The sequence below is a fragment of the Polypterus senegalus genome, chromosome 14, assembly GCF_016835505.1.
Source record: "Polypterus senegalus isolate Bchr_013 chromosome 14, ASM1683550v1, whole genome shotgun sequence".
Lineage (NCBI taxonomy): Eukaryota > Metazoa > Chordata > Cladistia > Polypteriformes > Polypteridae > Polypterus > Polypterus senegalus.
In genome coordinates, this window is record NC_053167.1 from 15,803,103 (window position 1) to 15,822,882 (window position 19,780).

At 37.6% G+C, this 19,780-nt stretch overlaps 1 protein-coding gene across 5 annotated transcripts in view; it reads left to right on the forward strand.

Moving 5' to 3' along the window:
* Positions 1-19,335, forward strand: part of bcas1 (brain enriched myelin associated protein 1) — a 108,698-nt gene extending 89,363 nt beyond the window's left edge. Inside the window, exons 8-15 of one of the 5 annotated variants that reach the window (XM_039734470.1) lie at positions 1,921-1,962; positions 4,364-4,567; positions 5,321-5,350; positions 11,304-11,327; positions 12,413-12,532; positions 13,438-13,503; positions 16,035-16,247; positions 18,728-19,335. In XM_039734470.1, coding sequence (XP_039590404.1) covers positions 1,921-1,962; positions 4,364-4,567; positions 5,321-5,350; positions 11,304-11,327; positions 12,413-12,532; positions 13,438-13,503; positions 16,035-16,247; positions 18,728-18,802 — 774 coding nt within the window. In that variant the 3' untranslated portion in view covers positions 18,803-19,335. The remainder of the gene's footprint in view (positions 1-1,920; positions 1,963-4,363; positions 4,568-5,320; positions 5,351-11,303; positions 11,328-12,412; positions 12,533-13,437; positions 13,504-16,034; positions 16,248-18,727) is intronic. The other 4 variants (XM_039734471.1, XM_039734474.1, XM_039734472.1 and 1 more) reach the window with 4 other exon arrangements.
* The last annotated feature ends 445 nt before the right edge of the window (positions 19,336-19,780 follow it).

Here is a 19,780-nt window from a genome sequence, read left to right on the forward strand (position 1 = left end):
TTCATCCTACCCCACATATGCTTAATGATGTTCATGTCTGGTGACTGGGCTGGCCAATCCTGGAGTATCTTGATCTTCTTCGCTTTAAGGAACTTTGATGTGGAGATGGAAGTATGCGATGGAGCACCATCCTGCTGCAGAATTTGGCCTTTTTTATGGTTGGGAATATAAGAGGTAGCTAAGATTTCTTGGTATTTTAGACTATTAATGTTGCCTTCCACCCGGCAGATCCCTCGCATACCCCCATACTGGATGTAACCCCAGACCATGATTTTGCCTCCACCAAACTTCACTGTTTTCTGGGTAAATCTCCGCTCCATGCGGGTTCCGGTAGGTCTCCAGCAATATTTGCGGTGACTGTGGTGTAATTCAACAGAAGATTCATCTGAAAAATCCACCTTCTGCCACTTTTCCAGCGTCCATCCTTTTAGCAGGCCGTGCACCTTGGCAAATGCCACACGGTTTTTCAATTGTCTTTTGTTTAGTGCTGGCTTACGGGCACTGATTCGACCATGGAGGCCATTTCGAGACAGAATCTGACAAACTGTTCTGGTTGACACAGGGACTTCAGGTGACCAGGTCTCGTGGAACTCTGCTGCAGTGGAAAATGGGCTGGCCTTGAATTTTTGAGCCAAAAAACAGTCCTCTCGAGCAGTTGTCTTGCGGGGTCTTCCTGACCTGGGCTTGTCAAAAATGTTTCCAGTCTCTTCAAATCTTTTTTTATCCTCTGAACTTGACGTTGAGACACACTGAAGGTGTTTGCCACATCAGCAGTGGATTTGGTCTTCAGCCTCTTGATAATCAACATTTTAGTCTCAGGGTGAATCTTACGCATGTTTGCAGAGGTCTAGTTGCAGTTGATGTGAAGGTCTAGTGTACTGGGGTTCTTTTTATACACACCTGAGACCTAATTGATCCATTATTAGTCACAGGTGAAGCTCATATGACAAGGCGACAACACTTATGTCTTGCCAAAAACTGACTCAATGGGCTTTACCAAGCTGTGAATATTAGAATACTTTTTGTCAGTTTCGTTTTGCACTGAAACATTATTACAAAAGCTGAAGGGATTAAAATGACCCATTTCTTGTAACAAAATCTTGATTAGAAATATATTTTAGTGGCACTTCAGGTCAATTTTTACACAAACGACAAGACTTTTGTCAGGGACTGTATAGCATCGGCACCCCAATTGATAGATTCTCTGCTCTTTACATGGTTCTTTTCCTTAAAAAGACAAGTTACCTTTTGCTGCACTGCTTGGAAAAGCATGTGCGACTGTGCAGAACTGCCATTTTTATTAGTGCTCCTGTAATTGAAGATGTAATGCCAGCTCATTCTTTTGGTGATTCATTCCTGGCTAATATTACATGTCTTGTGCCATTGCAGTATTAAGCTTACATACATATTCACCTGTCACTGAATAAAGTATAATAACTAATACCTGAAATTATGTTTTTTTTAAAGAAGCTTAATGTAATAACATATCTATCCCATGTCAGTTCATAGTAAACACAAGCTTTTAATACATCCGGATCTTACCTTCATAATTGGGATGTAGCTTGAGACATGTAGCTTGAAGCCCTTCTCCTTTTTAGTTCCTGACGTTTGGCACAATGTTGAAATAATGTGACTAACATCATTTACTGTTAACTCTTGGCACGTCCTGAAGCGATTGGGTGAAACATGCTACATCTAGATCATTTTGATATCAGCACCTGAAGTCATGAAGCTCCAGAAGAGGTTGTGTATATAGCCTATTGTAGCCCATGAAAAGGGTCATTTCTGAAATGCTGGTAATATTTTAAAGACGGACACTGCACGTGTTTGCTGTAATCCTAGGCCTTTAACTAGTTTATCTTTGTATTTTCTGATACCAAGAATTAAAAAATAATGACAGTCTTCTATCATGTTTTACAGTCATCAAAGGATGGGTCACAAGCAGATGATACAAGATCAAATGTAAGTAAAATTGTTTTTCAGATCAGCCATCTTCTGGTTGTGAGTGTGTGTATGGCTTTCCTAAAAATGCTCCAAAACAGAACTGAACTAATATGCATTAAAAAGATTCAAAATACAGTGTACACATACAGTGTGTGATATAAAGAAAACAAAAACGTAGAATGCTTTATACAAAACTCCACTCTAGCCTGGAGTAGTTCTACTTGCTATTCATCACAATTTCTCACTAATAATTAAGTGTGGAATAACATATCAAGTTGAAAATGTAATAGATACATCAGGACAATCTCACCCGAATCTCATCTGTGGGGATGAAGTTCGCATTATCTGATATGACAAACTGTGTGATTCTCTTGGACTGGAGTCAAGAACACTTGCTTCCTTTTACTTTTCTACCGAGAATATGTCTCCTTTAAGGCTCTTGCTTTGTGCACACTGCTGCAGGAAACTACTTTGGTGAGCAAAGACTCTTTTGGAAGAATGAGTATATTAACCAGTAGATCTATTTTCTGACTTCTCTTCAGGATTTAATAGAAGTGGAGCCTATGTAATACCAGTCTATCGTAGTGTCTATGAATGGTCACACTGCCTCTTATAGTTGCACAACCTAATATGCACATCTTAGGGATGTGGGTGGAAAGATACAGCACCCATCTTTATATATAATACGCTACAGTGGATGTCCGTTTATCTGTTCAGGATTTTAAATCACCTGTAGTTTGCAAACCGTTTGAACTATTGACCTGAAATTTGGTACAAATATACCACGTGATGTCTACTATCTACTTTTGAGGTGATAATTGACCTCCAAATTTATTTTTATTTTATTTTATTGTAGAATGAACTTTAGGCAGCGGGCATCAGGGCGGCCATGTGCCACATGCATACGAGCGCCATTCTCATCCCTACCACCTTCGCCACCACTTCCCTACCTCTTCATATCTTAAATCATTCTTGAGGTAGATTGAAGGCTTAAGTGCCAGCTTAAGTGAAAAATTAAACAAAACATACTAAGTAATTGCACCACAAAAACTGACTTAATCAGTTTTAACCTGAAAAAATGCCAATGAAAGAAGAGTAGAAGTGGGCCGCTAGGTTGGAGAAAAGAAGAGCTGCTCAGGAAGCAACAAGCGCATCAACCTCTGACCAGACGAATGCTAAATGTACAGAGAAAGAGTCTGAAAACTAGGAATGCTCAAGTCAAGTGTATTCACTGCACGTTATTCAAACATAATACAGTCATGCAAACAGCATACAGGCAGTGACTGTGATAGACTTTGAATGTGTCCATCACTTCCTAAACCCTTCGATTTTTGTCCTTGAAGCATCAAGCAAATCACAAAACACAAAGCTCTAGACACGCTTGAAAACTGTCAATACACATAGTCATGCTTAATTCAGAATCATCAATTTAATTTATCTATCTTTCCTAATGTGGAAGTTATCTGATTACTTGTAAAAAAAAATAAAATGAACACAAGGAGAACCTACAGAATTCTTGCAGATAGGGATTAGGCAGCAACCTGGATCTATGGGCAGTTTTAAAATTGAACTATTTAGTATTGTCATGGGCCTCACAAGAATTAGCTTTGTAGAGCAAATAACAGATATTAGTAGAGGTAAAAATTAAACAGAATATTTTTAGTATTACTATTTTCAGTGACATCCACTCTTTGCTGTTTCTGTAATTTATCTCTCATTTTGGTGTACACTGCAAATTAGTGTGGTGTGGATGATAAATCTAAGTCCATCCATTTTCTAACCCGCTGAATCCGAATAGGGTCACGGGGGTCTGCTGGAGCCAATCCCAGCCAACACAGGGCACAAGGCAGGAACCAAATTTGGGGAGGGTGCCAACCAACCGCAGGACACACACCAACACACCCACACACCAAACACACACTAGGGCCAATTCAGAATCGCCAATCCACCTAACCTGCATGTCTTTGGATCGTGGGAGGAAACCCATGCAGACACGGGGAGAACATGCAAACTCCACGCAGGGAGGACCCGGGAAGCAAACCCGGGTCTCCTAACTGCGAGGCAGCAGCGCTACCACTGCGCCACCATGCCGCCTTAAATCTAAGTCAGAATAGCATAATTCAAAGTTCAGTTCTGTTCCCTTATGTTAAGTATAAGTGTGAGCTTGAGTTCCTCCATGATGTTTCTTTACATTTGTACGACTCAGTCGCTTTAAATTAATTACAGTGTCTTTTTTGGACTAAAATGTTTATTCCCCAGTGAACATCTTTATTATGAAACAATAAAAATGTGCGTATTGACTTTACATGTTTTTATCCAGAATAGAATTGCTCACTAAGAAAACTGCCCTGGCCTGTAATACTCCTTAATGTTTTTGTCAAATCAATATTGCTGTAAAATTCACTGGAGTTTCCAACAGGGGACTCAAGAAGTTGATGCAGCTCCCACATCTGTGCAAGAAGCCAGTAAGGTGGAAAACAAAAATGTTGAAGTCCAACCCAAACAGAAAGGTACCCTAGTGGACCCACAGAAGGAGACACCCAATGAGCTGGAAAGCCAGGTGAAGCAGAAGCCAGCTAAAGAGAGCTCTCCAAATCCCTTCAGTAAACTCTTCAAACAAAAGGTTTGTCTCATCCTTAGTAAAGTGCAAGCATTTTATATTAAGTACACAACAAATAATCATGAGGAACAGCCCGTCTAACTAAAGAGGAACACAAGATGGCTTATTAATGACTGCCACTTAAATTCTCCCAAGGTGAACAAACAAATAATAATCATTTTTCTGGTTCACCATGAATTAGAAAGCTTCTGTGCTCATAAAAGTGCTTTAAAATGGTGACAGTTTTTCATATTCATTTGTTGCTGAACTGCTGATTAACATTTTTCATTGCTTTTAGCTGAGAACAGCACTGCCACATTATTGATTACAAACCATGATGGTAAACAGGAGAGAAGGATGCTGTGTGTGTGGTTATGTTTGGAGTCTGGTGTATTAAGTGTTGCATGATGGTTAATAGAATCTAATTTTATAATAGATTAAATTTAAGCAAATTAAAGATTGAATGAAAAAAACTTTGGGCTATAATTATTAAACACATTTTATTTAAACACATTAATATATAAATATCCTTGGCTTTACTCATTTGTTGTATTGCTTAATAATGTGTTTCTCCTGACATGATGGTACACCCTGGGTGATTCTGAGCACTGAATGACATATGCATATGATTATTAGAACCCACAGAGCCAAAATATTATTGGGAAAGTTTAGTTTTCAAAAAAATAAATAAATAAATAACAGAGAAGTAATGTGCCTTTACTGGATTTTCAAGCAAAGCAATCCATTCAAATGCTTTTGTTGTCTGCTTCTCTCCAGACAGAAGTATCAGAGACTCAAGATGCAAAGGTACAAGAAAGTCCAGAACGTCTCTGAGCTTGCTTTGGGAGTGGTGTGCTTTGCATGGGTGACTCTTGGGGTGTAGCTGTGACTTAAGGTGGAAACGCCAAAGCATTTTTGGATCAGGAGGATGACTTTTAAAAGTTGTTTAGCTAGTCTCATGGAGCTTTGGGAGAGTCTAGGTTTGTCTTAATTGAAGCAAATCAAACTGGAAGGTCTCAAGTGCCTGCTACTCATTCTACTCATTCAATCCTGAATGGTACATTAGTGAAGTGTAGTGGCTAAGAGACTGAACCGGAAACTACCAGCTCAAAAGCTAACCGATAATTACTTACTGACCCTGAGTAATTCATGTAATCTGCCATGTAATTCCATTTGTGTAAAAAATATCTCTCTATTATATAAAAAAAAATCTTTCGACGCAACTTGTCTTTTTAGGAGACGAGACTTTTTAGAAAAGATTTTTTCAAGTCCCACAAGATGAGAATATTGCCATGAGATTCTTTCAAGTCACACCCTCCTATCAACCATTTTCTAATAAGACCACAGTCCTCTCACCTCTCTGTCTTCTAAATGCTTTTGTCAGACACACTTCCTGCTCTCTCAGCTCTTATAAATTTTAACATTTTCCTCACTATAAGTTCTTAATTAAAGAAGACATATTATGTCTAAATCTTATTGAAGAATTTCATTATGAAGGGTTATCAGCAGAAAAAATGAGTACACGGACAATCCTAGCACCTAGAAATGAGGAAGTCAAATGAATTTACGCCAAAAATGTCAATCGGTAACATGGAAAAATGGTTAAATGAGTATCAATAGACTATGCTGGAACAGTTGGTGGTGATGGTGTGGAAGATAAAAACAACAACTTTCAATATCACAAAGAATATCTACAACCGTTAACACCGTCCAGTCTTCCAGCGCACAAATTACTGTAGAAAGAAAGATGTATCCAAGTAAGGTAATGTAGTACGCCTTTAGGGGATAACATTATACAACAAAAGAGATCTTGATATGCCATTCACATTAAAACTTTAGTTTTACATTACAGTTACTATTAACTATTACAGTTTCCTAATAGAATAGCTTTTGCAAAGACAATTAACAAATCTCAGAGCCTAACATTTGAAAAAGTAGTTTTATTTAATAGAGAGAGAGGAACAAAATTCAGTCATGGGCAGTTATACAGCACATTGATGCAAAGTGTTCTTCAAATGAAAATTAAAATATGTTTAAATTGTACATCCGCATCCCCATACATAAGCGGCAGGACTGTAAAGAGGCTAGCACGTACAGTTGGACCAGAGGTAAGCTATGGCAATGTATCCTAATCTTGAATCCTTTGATAAAGGCATCAGACAAAAATGTAACAATGATCTCCATTAGTTTTTCTGAAATTAAGTTTTATCCTAATTTCTACATCATCTGCTCACAACCACTCACCTTCACTGTTAGAGTACAGTAGTCTAGTTGATATACTGAAGAGAATCAGAGTGTGGTGAGTTTTGGACAGTCCTCTTTTTAAAGTCAAGGGAATACTAAATTGTGTCAGGCCAGCTCATGCATTGTAGCTTTGGATAGATAGGTAGGTACATGCATACATATATGCATGCATATAGTACTTACTTACTTATTTACTTTATTGATCTCAAGGGTAGTTTTCAGGTTATAGGTGTTCTTGTACTTGACATATTTTAATTCATGTTTGCATTGCTATGAGTCACACATGCCCAGGCTTAAGACAGGCTTAGTACACAGAATTATATGTGAAGAATAATTTAAAAGGCATTTAAATAAGTAACTGAATAATGTAGTGATGCCTAACTTCCCATTGCTACTGATTAGCTAATCAGGAGTCATCATGGCAAATGATCAAAAGAGCACTCTACATGCTCACAAATCCAAAGACAGTATTTGTAACTCTTATGCCTAACAGCTGGTAGTCATTGTGAGCTCAGCTTTTATCTACTTGTTTCTGTGTTACTGATGCATTTACCAAAAAAGCTGCTTATCACTGGAAAAAGCAAATTCAGTGCTGGGTGTTGTGTAACCATTTCAATGGTTATATGTGTGTCTCCTGTGTTATCAATACATATTTTCAGTGTTAGGAGAATTGACTGCAATCACTGTAACACCTTACACAAATAAGGCAGTATAGCCTAGCAGTGAAGACCTGGGGCCTCATGTATAAACAGTTGCGTACTCCTGTTTCCACGCTCAAATCGCGATGTATAAAACATAAACTTGACGTAAAGCCATGCACATTTTCACGGTAGCTCAAACCGTGGCATACGCTCAGTTTTGCAAACTGGTGGCACTCAGAGTCAAAGCAGTGCTTTTGTTTCAGTGTGGTTTCCTTTTCTTTTTTAGATACACCATCACTGATGCGGCTTTATCATATCCACTGAAATTAATCACATATTATTTATTAGTTTAAGGCATCTGATTGTAATTAACCTCTAACAATATAATGGTCCACGGAATAGCCAAACTATTCCAAATACCATAGCTGCTTTAGCATTGTTACTCTTACTGCATCTTCTTCTTTTAGCTGCTCCTGTTAAGGGTTGCCACAGTGGATCATCTTTTTCCATATTACTCTCACTGCACCACTCAGAGTATTTATATCACTGTATCTGAGTGTGAATCACAGCTGTACAGCAGCTGATTGGAAAGAGAATTATCGTTATACAGCATCGAGCACACACTGCTTCAGCCATGCTGTCTATTGAACTGCTCTCATATGACAAACGCTTCAGAGCCTTTCCTGTATGGACCTCGCAGTTCAGAAACAGTTTCATCCCAAGAACTATAAACACACTCAATCAGTCCATCAAGAGCTCCTTGTAGAATTGTTTGTACTTATTAGTACCATTACCTCACTGTAAACTTGTGATAGAGTTATAATATTGCACAACCTGAGCCACTTTATAAATCACGTATTTACATATAATGACAATATCATTTTTTAGATGAAATGCAGCAAAATATGTTTATTATATTATACTGATAAAACTTTAACTTCATTTAAATATAATCAATATTTTTAATAATTAACATGTGAGGACACGGTGTCGCTGCGCTAGCAAGGATCTGGCACTCCGTTCAAGGATTGTTCCTGCCTCGAACTGTATTCTTGCTGGGGCTAGCGTGACACTGGAAGGATAGATGGATTGAATAATTAAACATGTACTACAAAGATATTTCAATGTTCCTTAAAAGTTTCAAAGAATCGGCATTCTCAGCTTACAGATGGCTTAACGTCTATTACAGAGCTGATTGTGTGGCGATTGGGTATTTGGGGAAAGAAAAGGAAGGACAGGAATTGGGGGTTAGTATGTTTGAAAGAGACAGTACTGCTGCAATAAATTATTTCATCAAAGGTAGCGCACAGCGCAGCAAGCATCTTGCGGGAGGCAGGAACAATCTCTGGACAGGTCGCTGGCTTGTCACTATCACTGTGCCACCGTGTTCCCATGTTTAATACATGCTTTAATTCCTATCATCATGAAAATGATATCAAGTATACATCTCAGTATTTTAATTATTTAGAGAGCTGTAATATCACGAATGTAATGGATTCTGTGTCCAGTCGGCGGAAGAGGATTCACCCACAAAGAGTACATAGAAGAACAAATACAAAACAAAGCATTTAACGTGCTACTTTAGTTACGATGGGATTTCAGAAACTAATAAATTAAATGATTTTAAGATGAAGTTTATGATGTTCTACTTTAATGACAAAATAAACTATGTGATTAAAGTGGAAATTTCGAGATTAAAGTTGGCATTTCAAGCTTTTTTCTTACTGTGTCCCTATTTTTTTTTTCTTTTCTCTGTGCCCTGATAAGCTTTCATATGACAACTTCTTTATTATTTCGGGCACTATGCAACTTTGTGAACTTGAGCTTTCGAGTTTCTCCGACACTCTATGTCACTCGATCAACTTCCTTTTGTTGTTTATACCACTGTTTAAACCAACAAATAGTACGTTTTTCCTTGCCTCCACTTGGTATTCGCTGAAATTCTTCTATTTCCCCCGTGCTTTTGCCATTGCCTTTTCACAGAACGCTGAGCTTAAGGGCTATTTATATTGATTTGCATATTTAAAGAGGCGTGATTCTGGGAGGAGTTTGGGAGTGGCAGCAGGTGCGTGCACATGCGTTACTTTCATGTCGATCGGGATTTATGGAGCGGAAGAACATGGAAGTTGGTGTTCGCACAGATTTATGCATCTGGATTTTTTTATGCATATAAACATTTCCGCTTTTGTCTGTATGCCATGTTTTAGTGTGAATTCTACACATGGCGTTATCTATGAGGCTCCTGGTCTATAAGCCACAAGGATGTCAGTTCAGTCTTTAACATTAACTCTTTAATGACCCTGAGCAAATCATTTAACCTGTCTGTAGAAAAAGGGTTGTTTGTTACAATCCCCGGTTTCTACTTCTTGGTAATACATCCATAATGTGTGCACTGCCTAGCATGTCATGGGTTCTATACCCACATAATGTCAGGTTGAAAAACTAAATATGTCATTACCAGCAAAAGGAATAGGATGGGATCAAAACATCTTAAGTTCATATAATGCATATGTTTCCGAAATGTAACACTTTAAGCCACATTTGAGCATTGCAAGCTCTTTATTCATGACGATCAAAAATTATTTCATCAAATTAAATTTGCAGTGAAATCTAGTATTTTGCTTCATAAAGAAATTATGATAGAAGTTGTGTTTCACTTACATTCACACAAAAAGAAAATCATTTACAAGTAGTGCTGTCTGGAAATGTTTTCATGCACTAATTCTTCATGCAGCTGCTTGTCATTTAGTATTTAAATTAAGATAACCAGTGAAACCACAGTCACCAGAAGTGGGCATATACTCAACTATATTAGGGAAATTACTAGATAATGGCATGGGGGAAGGTGATTTATACTGGCAACTTTCTGTGTGGTGAAAGCACAGTAATGTACTCTAAAAAAGGAAAATGTATTATTATTATTATTATTATTATTATTATTATTATTATTATTATTATGTGAATGATAGGCCTAAGTAGAATTGATTTTACAAGGCTCTACGCAGCAGGAGAAAAGAACACAGATAAACATGGGAGTGTAAATGAGGCTTTAGGGAGAAGTTCCTACTGAAAAAATACAAAACTTTAAAACTCCAAAAAAAGTCTTTAGTGAGCCTTTTGTTTTGCAATTACAATATCTCCTGCAAAAAGAGTTTTAGTGTCAGTTTCACAACACTTGCCTGTTTCTATCATTACTACTCTTTATCTAACAGTTTCAATGTAAATATGAAGAATAGTCCTAATGAGCAATATCGATATTTGAAAATTTCTGTGAAAGACTATTTCTACTTTGGATATAGGATGATATCATTTTAAGTTAACAACTACTATACTCTCATATTCTTACACAAAATACATATTTACACTTTGTACAGTTACATCAAGAGAGGCTGCCTCTGTTTATCAAATTGTAGCATATGAAATAATTGGTGGAAAAAAAGCTTTTGTCTTCAAGAAGATAGAGAAGTTGTATTTTAGAAACACCTTTGCTCAAGTTTTCAAAAAATGGAGCTCATGCAGATTATGTGTCTTTCTCAATGTCAGTGACTGGGCTGGCAACCTTGTGGTTTAATGTTCAGTCCCTGCAACACAATATCTACTGCAATTGCTTGATTGACTAATTGATTGACTTTGGCTAGCCGACATCTATCAAGTTGTGTTATGTTTCCTTGTCGATTATAACATTGTATTATGCTTGGAAAAATGTTACAAAAATATCGCATAAAATGAAGATGCTGTGAAAATATTGATTGATTAAATAAAAATGAAAACAAAAATATTTTCATATGTGTGGAGTTTTAGTACTTTGTGAAAAATTCCAGAGCACTCCTTTATCAGTGATTCCATATGCCATGTGTTTCTTTTTACTTTTCCGGCAGGACCAAGTTGACAGTCCACAGGTAGGAACAATTCAAAAAGATTTGTAGCTTGAAATGGACATGTGCCCTATCTAGCCTGCCATTTCATATTCAACTCTGTGGTGGTGGAATAGGTTAATACTGCCTCTTCATACTTCTTCTTATGACTTTCAATGTGGGGGACCTCTTTCATAATGTCCACACTGGTGTGAGATTTCTAAAGAGTTTCTCTTGAGATTTTGTGTGTAAACTTTTCTGGGGTCTGCGTTCAGTGTTGTCACACCTATAATGATAATTGTGCTGCACAAGTGGTTTTTGGAGATTTTTGAGGGAAAAGGGCATGATGGACATTCACTGAGAATACCAGTCATGAATTTGGGTACACTTTAACAGTTTTTCTCCAAGGAATGTTAAGTAACTACATCATTATTGCATGTGTGAGAAGATAACTCCTAAGTTAGCAGGGTAGCATCATCAGACACCTTTTTGCAACAACAATGGAATTGCTCATCATCAGGTTTAGAGCTTTGGTGCGGAATGATGTAAAGTGCTACTATAATGATAAAGGGTGGAAACCTATTTTTTGTGGAGAAATCAAATTGTAGATGAGATATCTTTAAACAATCATGAACAGTTTGAAGAAGGCCATCTTAATTTTACTTTCGGTAGCCAATATACAGCCATGCTCTGCTGACAAGTGATCCAGTACCATCAAAACCCCCGGTACTCACATACTGTTACTTTTGTCTTGGTGTTTGCAGCTTGCATCACTATTCTCATTTACATCATGTGTTATGACAAGGTTTTTCAAATGACAAATGGTATATGTTTATTGGTGTTGACGTTCCATACCCCCAGCACAGGTTGATCTTTGGAGAAAATCTTGCATTAACATGCTTTGTGGAAAGAGTAATGCCATGTTTTAAGTTAAGAATATTTATTTCCTTTCTTTGAGTCATAGGATGTTTCTCTATTATACTACTGAAGAACAAATCTATATTAAATCAGAAATTCTGTGGGCTCAGTTCTGTGTGCTTTCCCCTTTTACAGCAGTAACAGCCATAGGATGGAATTGTTGCTACACTTGAGTTTTAATCTATTTTTATATACTCTTTTATTCTTTCCAGGTTGAGGTACAGATCCCGTCTATCTTGAGCCAGCCTATAGAATCTAAACCCCCAGAAGCAAAACCAGCAGAAGAGACCAAACCTGCAAAGTCAACATTTGTGTCCTTCTTCAAACAACTGGTGAGTTACTGTCAGATACTTCATTGTCATTAAGGTCCTGTTGTCCTTTTCAAATCAGACGTACAAACTCTTCCCTGTGAATGAAATGGTAAAACACGTCTTACTGTAATGTGAATAAGGCAAGAGGAGCACTGGAAATAATTTTAAACATTTTGGGTAGTCTTCTACAACCACAGACCAAAGAAAATGCACCTCCATGACTTAATGTGTGTGTTAGTTCTCTGTGGCCTATTTAGGAGACCAGGAGGCATTGTCCTTGCCAAAAGAAACAGGATTTCTTTTTTAATCCATCAGCTGAAGTTTAAGTTGCACAGGATTAATTTAACATTAAAAATATTCAATATTTAATATGTTTAGAGTTTATTTTAGAAATGCCTTAAACAAAAAAGAAGACATTTTTAAAAGATATCTGAGTATTAATTCCTAGTAAATTCATCTTATCTTACGACTTATAAGGCTTGTAAACAGAAAGGAAAGTTGTGGCACAAACAGGATTATCCCCTTTTATTATAGAAGGTGTAGGTTGAAAGTCTGGAATGGTACATGAGCACGATACCAGTGATGACAATTTCCCAACACGTCAAATGGAGGAGTCATTTCCATCCAATCATACTGGTAAAATGAACCTGGAGGTCCAGGTCTGGATCATTTATCTTTAGCCAGGCTCGCGAATTCCAGACTGGGAGGGAACAGAAACATATGTCACTCTACCAGTATTTGCTACAAACTCATGAATGTGTCTCCCTTAATTTAGTTTTCTCAAGGTTCACCTCAATGGCCCTGTTTACAACACAGTCCAGCCATAGATTAACTGTATGCAGGTTTTGCCATTTCATGATTTACCATGGGGTCACCAGTTACAGCCAATGAATGAGGAGTTCTTGATATTTTTTTTAATATATTAGACTGTCAAAGAGGAAGAACCAGTTGCAAATTCTTTGCAAGCAAATGGGAAAGATTCACCTGTGACCGTAAGTGTGTTTTCCTGATAATGTAGAGGTGTTGGTTCCCACCTTCATTTTATTACAGTGGAAATTCAAGAATCTGTCACTGGTTCTATTAATATAAACCTTCCTTTAATCTCTCTTGGTTTCTGGGTCCAGTGGCTGGGACTTTCAGTTGCTTTCTTAGCTTTTGTTTTCTTAGCTTTTCTTATGCAACTTTATGCTTGTACTGAAAAGATGGCAAGAATTCTTCAGAAAACTCTGCTATGAGCCAAAGGCTGATATATACATTTATTATAAATTCTGCAATGTGGTGTGTATGCAGTATTTCTAGTATGTAGCTGTTTGAAGTGAATAGTCACAAAGAAAGCTGAATGGCGCAAACTCTGCTGACAAAAATCAGAAGTGCTACATATTTCCAAAAGATGAATGATACAAGGAGTTAAACAAGAACACAAAGTGAGCAGATGAAATTGGCAAGGGCAGCATATGTATTGGAATTTGGAAAAAGAAGGGGAAAGATTTCTGCATAGGATAACAAATAGCAGAAAACAACAAACACAAGATATGGAAAATGTCAGCGAAATGGGAAATATCCTACATATAAAATAAGATAGAGAGGGATATTAAAAGAAGATAGAGGGAGTTCTAGAGGCAACTGTTAAATGTAGAAAATGATACGGGCATCTTGAAATAGTGGGGGAGATTGAAGGAACATTGGTGAAAATACAAGAATTTTAAATTAAGAAGGCATTAAGTAACATGAAGGCAGGAAAAATCATTTGGATCTTCATGGGTACAGACCAAAATGTCAAAAGCACCGGGTAGTGAGGAAGAACTGACTGCTGGAACTGATGAAACTGGTGAAGAATGAAGAATAGATCCCAGATGATGGGAGTATAAGTGAATTGGTCCATTTGTTTCAAACAAAGCAGATGTGGTAACTATCGTGGGGTAAACTTAATGACAGACAGAGTAAGAGAACACATAAGGATAGGTGATAAACAGCATGGATTTATTAAAAGATGTTGACTGGTAGATGTGATGGTAACCCTAGGTGAGAAGTTTAGATGAAATAAAAATCTGTATTATGTATTTGCACATCTGGAAAAGACCAAAGGGATGCAGTGCTTTGAGATCTAAGAAGAGTTAAGCTCTGAAAATTTATAAAGTCTGGTAAAGGTCTATTTAGCATTTATAAGGGCAGTGATGATGTATGGAGGCAGGCCATTAAAGAAAGAGACGGAGGAGAAGAAGAGAAACTTGAAAGAACTGCAGTGAGAATGCTGAAGTGGTCACAGTTTTTATGCATCTCACTGAAGGAGAAATTGGTTAATAAAGAGGATAGAGGGGTCAGTAAATGTGATAAAAACCAGCGAGAAAATTAGAGAAGCTAGATTTAGATGGTGTGGGCAGAGGGTAGGAGAAATAACAGAGAGTTAAATGAGATAATCTGGAGAAGGCCTGTAACAAGTAGAAAATGATGAAGAGGGGGCAGAGGCTCAGATGATGGGGGATGTGTGGGGAGAAATATGAGGGAAAGAGGGATGAGGAAGTGGGAAGTATAGTAGAGGAAAAGATAGAGGAGAGTCATCAAAGCAGCCAACCTCTAACAGAAGGACAGTGTTAGAGAAGAAGAAGATAAATGAGCTAAACATACCTGAAAGATCCTTTGATCAATCATCTTTAGCTCCTGTTGAATCAATTTCTGCAATCATTGTCCTCAGTAATGGTGGAAAATAGGGAGTAATCTCAACTCAGGTACATATCAACTACACATCGCAGCAGAGACATGGAGGCAATAGAATTTGAAGTTAACCCGAACAATATAGTTAGATGGTGTAGGCCAACAAGTTTATTCAAGATGCTAATGAAAGAGAAATTATATTACATGACTGGCTAGATAAAAGACAGTATGAAGGAAAAGAAGGGTCAACTGACTGGGTAAAGCAGGCAGAGAACACACAAAGGAGACAGCTCTAAAACTTTGCTCAGGCAGAACAAAAAGGCTAAATGCCACGAAGAATGTAAGGAATAATGAAAATCATCAGGCAAGGCAGGTCAAGCATGGTGAAAAACAAGAACATCTCAAAATCATTCTTTAAGCATGCCGTGAAGGTCAAATAAAGTGAAAAATTTACTAGTTGCATGGCAAACTAACTGATCTGATAGAGTATAATGAGGAAAAGAAGATGGAATTACCTCCCAAATGAACCTTAAGCAGACCAAATAGTTTAAACTCCATGAAGTATCAGAGAGAGCGCCTCCAGATGAACATCAGTCAGCGTAATGGCAATAAATAATAGAAAGAATATCTTCAAGTCACACCTCAAGCATTGCAGACAGGTGAACTAAAGAGAATCAGTTAAAGGTGCAATCCTGTTGGAGACAGTAGAAATTAGAGGAGAAAAGCTCTGTAGCTGCACACACTCAGTGCTGAAAAAGGGCAGAGACGTCCAGAATAGAGAGGAGGGGTAAGAACGACAGGTGTTTGAGTTCCTTTGGTGCAAAGGACAAGGGTGGAAGTGGGTTTAACTTCTCTTTAAATCATGCTGCAGACTTTAGATCCCAAAAATAAAAGTGAAGCAAAAGAAACGCCTGTTCCACTATCTACTGTAAAAGAAGATGACAAGTCTCTGCAAGAAATGAAGAAGAAGAATGGCAGAAAAGAGGATGTCTTTGAGGCTCCCTCACCAACTGAAGAGGTCATGAAGGAATCACCAAAAAGACTAGAGAAGAGACCCTCGATTGGAGGCTTCTTCAAAGGCCTGGTATGTGCCTTCAAAAGCAAAAATTATATGATATGCAGTACATGGTAATATTGCAACAACTGTTTGATATATGTGATATGGCTGAGTTTGATACAAAATGTCAGAAAGTGGTGAATCTAATCAATCTTTTTCTGAATTTAGTTATATCAACATTAGGGAGAAGGTGGGCCATGAACTGGACACGCACAAGCACACCTCCACACTCACTTACGTCAGGCAAGTTTAGCACCACTAGTCAACCTTAAATATACATAATAATTACAAAGGAACTGGAAAATCCAGGGAAGAACACACTTAGATGATGGAGACTGGAAAACTACACACAGGCAGTGCTTGTAATATTTGAATTCAGGGCTCTGGAGGTGTGAGGCTGAAAGTGGCCTAAATTAACTGCAAATATGAAATATAAAATAACTGATTGCATATGTATTTCACTCCTTTTAATATAACACTTCTAAATCATCACTTGGTCCAGCCAGTTGGTTTTAGAAGTTACAGCAGTAATTTCATTGAGATAATCTGTCTGAGGTCTCAAATGATTGTGGTATAAATGCACCTTATCTGGAAGATCCAACTTGTGACAAGTCAGTATGGCTGCCTAACCTACACAATAAAGACAAAAGAATATTGTAAGCAACTCTGTGAAAAGCTGATTTAAAAGAACACGTCAGAGGATGGAGACATGAAAACATTCAACTCAGCAAATATCCTTTAGAGTTCAGTTATTAAGACATGAAAAGAGTATGGAATAGCTTTGAATCTGCCTAGAGCAGGTGGTCCACAAAAAACAGTCAACTTGTAAGAACAAGACTAGTGACAGGGGCTACCAAGAGACCTATAAGAGCTCTGAAGGAGTTACAAGCTACAGTGAGAAACATTGTCTGTGTGTTTCACTAGTCACAGCTTTATGGAAGAGTGGCAAAGAGAAAGCCACTGTTAAACAAAATTACACATGACTTCTCAGAGTTTACCAGAAGGCACATGGGAGACCAAAGTCAGCTGGATGAGTGTCCTGTGATCAGGTGAAATCAAAATTGAGCTTTTTGGCAATCAAATTAAACACCACGTATGTCCACTGCACATTATCAAAGACACACACTGTGAATCATGGTGGAGGAAGCATCATGCTGTTGGAGATGCTCCTCTGCAACAGACCTTGGAAGGCTTGTGAGGATGGAGAGTAATATGAATACAGAAAAAACACTGGAAGGAAAAACTGATGGAGTCTGCAAAAAAACTGTACCTTGGGAGAAGGTTTGTTTTCCAGAAAGACAACAAACCCAAGCACAACGCAGGAATGGCGTCAAAACAATGTTAATGTCCTGGAGTGGATGGGTCAGAGTGCAAATCTCAATCCAATTGATCATTTGTGGATGGAATTGAAAAAGACTGTTCACTCATGTGCAACCTGACAGTTCATAAGCAGAAATGCAAAGCTGATAGATAGAGAGCGAGGGAGAGAGAGACCTGTGTAAAAAAACTCAGGATTGTTATGGCCGTCAAAGGTGCATCCAGTATATACTGACATAAAGGGGGGAATCCTTACACGATCAGTTATTTTGCTTTTAATATCTGTAAGACATTTAGACCACTTGGCAGACACCTATTTTCACTTTGACATTAAACAGTCTTTTTCTGTCGCTCAATGTCAAAAACGCCGGATTACTTTCAATTTGATTCAAAGTTGCTTATCCATATGAGGTGAATACTTTTTTCAGTCAATGTATATATCTTATATTTTATGTAGTTTTAGCGGCAATGACACTGTGGGAACATAAAGGGACTGAAAAATTGGCACACGCCAATAATGAAACACTAAATATCATGGAGAAAATAGTGTAATGTACATGTGTTTGAAAGGGCTACAATAAACTTTAAATTTAGAAGCACAAATTAAATCAGATGTATGTGACATGAATCACTGTCACTTGCTTAAACCAAATTTAGATTTGTTGGGTGGTGGAATTAATGACACAACCTAAGATTTACTCTGAAATGATTGAAATCACCATTCAATGTTGCATGCTTATCTTTGCCCTGAAGAAAGCCCACAGGTAGAGCATGCGCACAGGCAGTGTGCAAACCTCACAGCTCCAGGCATTTCAGTTTGATTTGCAACTCCATCAAGGTTTGTGCTGACTGTCCATTTCCTTCCTGTAATCTCACAACATTCATACATCTCATTGAAGCAAATATTAGGTTAACTAGGTCAGGCTGGTGTGGATGTGTTTGTCCTGCAATGGCCTAGCATCCTAGCCAAAATCTCCTTTTGCCTCACTGCTAATGCTGTCCAGATTGGTCCCAGTTCATCATAACATTCCAATGGATAAAGCAAGTTGGGAATTGCACACTATTAATAATAGAATGAATTAGCCTTTCAGTTCTTTAAGTGGGGTGTAATCTTAGGAAATTATAGCCAATAATATCATTGTCAGTTTTGCGAATGAAACAGCAATTTAAATGATATTTTCTGTTCACAGGGATCAAAAAGGATGTCTGATGCTGAGGTGCAGACAGATCCCGTCTCTATTCTCCCTTTGGAGAAGGCAAAATAAGGAGAAATTATTCAAATATGTTAAAAATCAGAAATTGGACTCATCTTTGAAATGGCTGACTTTTTCATCTCCTTCTCAAAAATGCTGAGGATGTGTGAGACATCTGTGGAACTAATAACAGGGGGCTTGGGTATGTGATTCATGGAGAAATGAGTGGGAAGCGGAGAGCTGATGCCTTTCATTTTTTTCAGCTTAACTGTAAATCAGTCTGGTGGAGTCACGAGAATGGCACATGATCATGTGAGATATTGGTGGAAACGATGAAAGATTTGAAATGACCTGGTAATCTGTTAATGCCTGACACTGATTTTTGCTTATGTAACATTTGTTCAAATAGTTATTTCAAATGTTCACAGATTTGGTTTATTTGTCATGAATATAAAATACACTAATCTTGTTATTAAAACTTTTGTAATATACAAATATATCTTTATTGGGCAGATCTTGGTTAATTTTTTAGATTCAGAAATGTAACAGATTTTGAATGAAATATGTTTCTTGAGTCATTGTAATAAAAGGAAAATGCTGGGTCAGCTTGCTGCCATTGTTGTCTGTCTCTGTGGACTAGGGTGTCCTTTAACATTATTGTACAGTCAACTTTGTTTCGCTGATGAGCTTCAGTTTGTCTGCATTAGGAGAGAATAATCAGCCTTTTGTCATTGAATATTTAGCAGTCAGTTTACACAGGGTCTTTGAAGTAAGGCTGACAACTGATAACTTCCACATTGTGATCCTTAAAATAGCTGAACTGTGAGAATTGTGATCCATCATATATGCAGAACTGACAGGACTGGAGACATTCTACATCACAGTCCCGGCAGTAGTGAGTGAGTCAAAGAAAGAGAGATGGGCAACAATAAAGAAGAAAATTAACAATTAGCTGGAAAGTGGACACATTAGACTCGGTTTATTTCAAAATTATGCATATTACTGTTGATGATCCATTTTGCCACAGTCCAAAAGCTGGATTCATTTTGT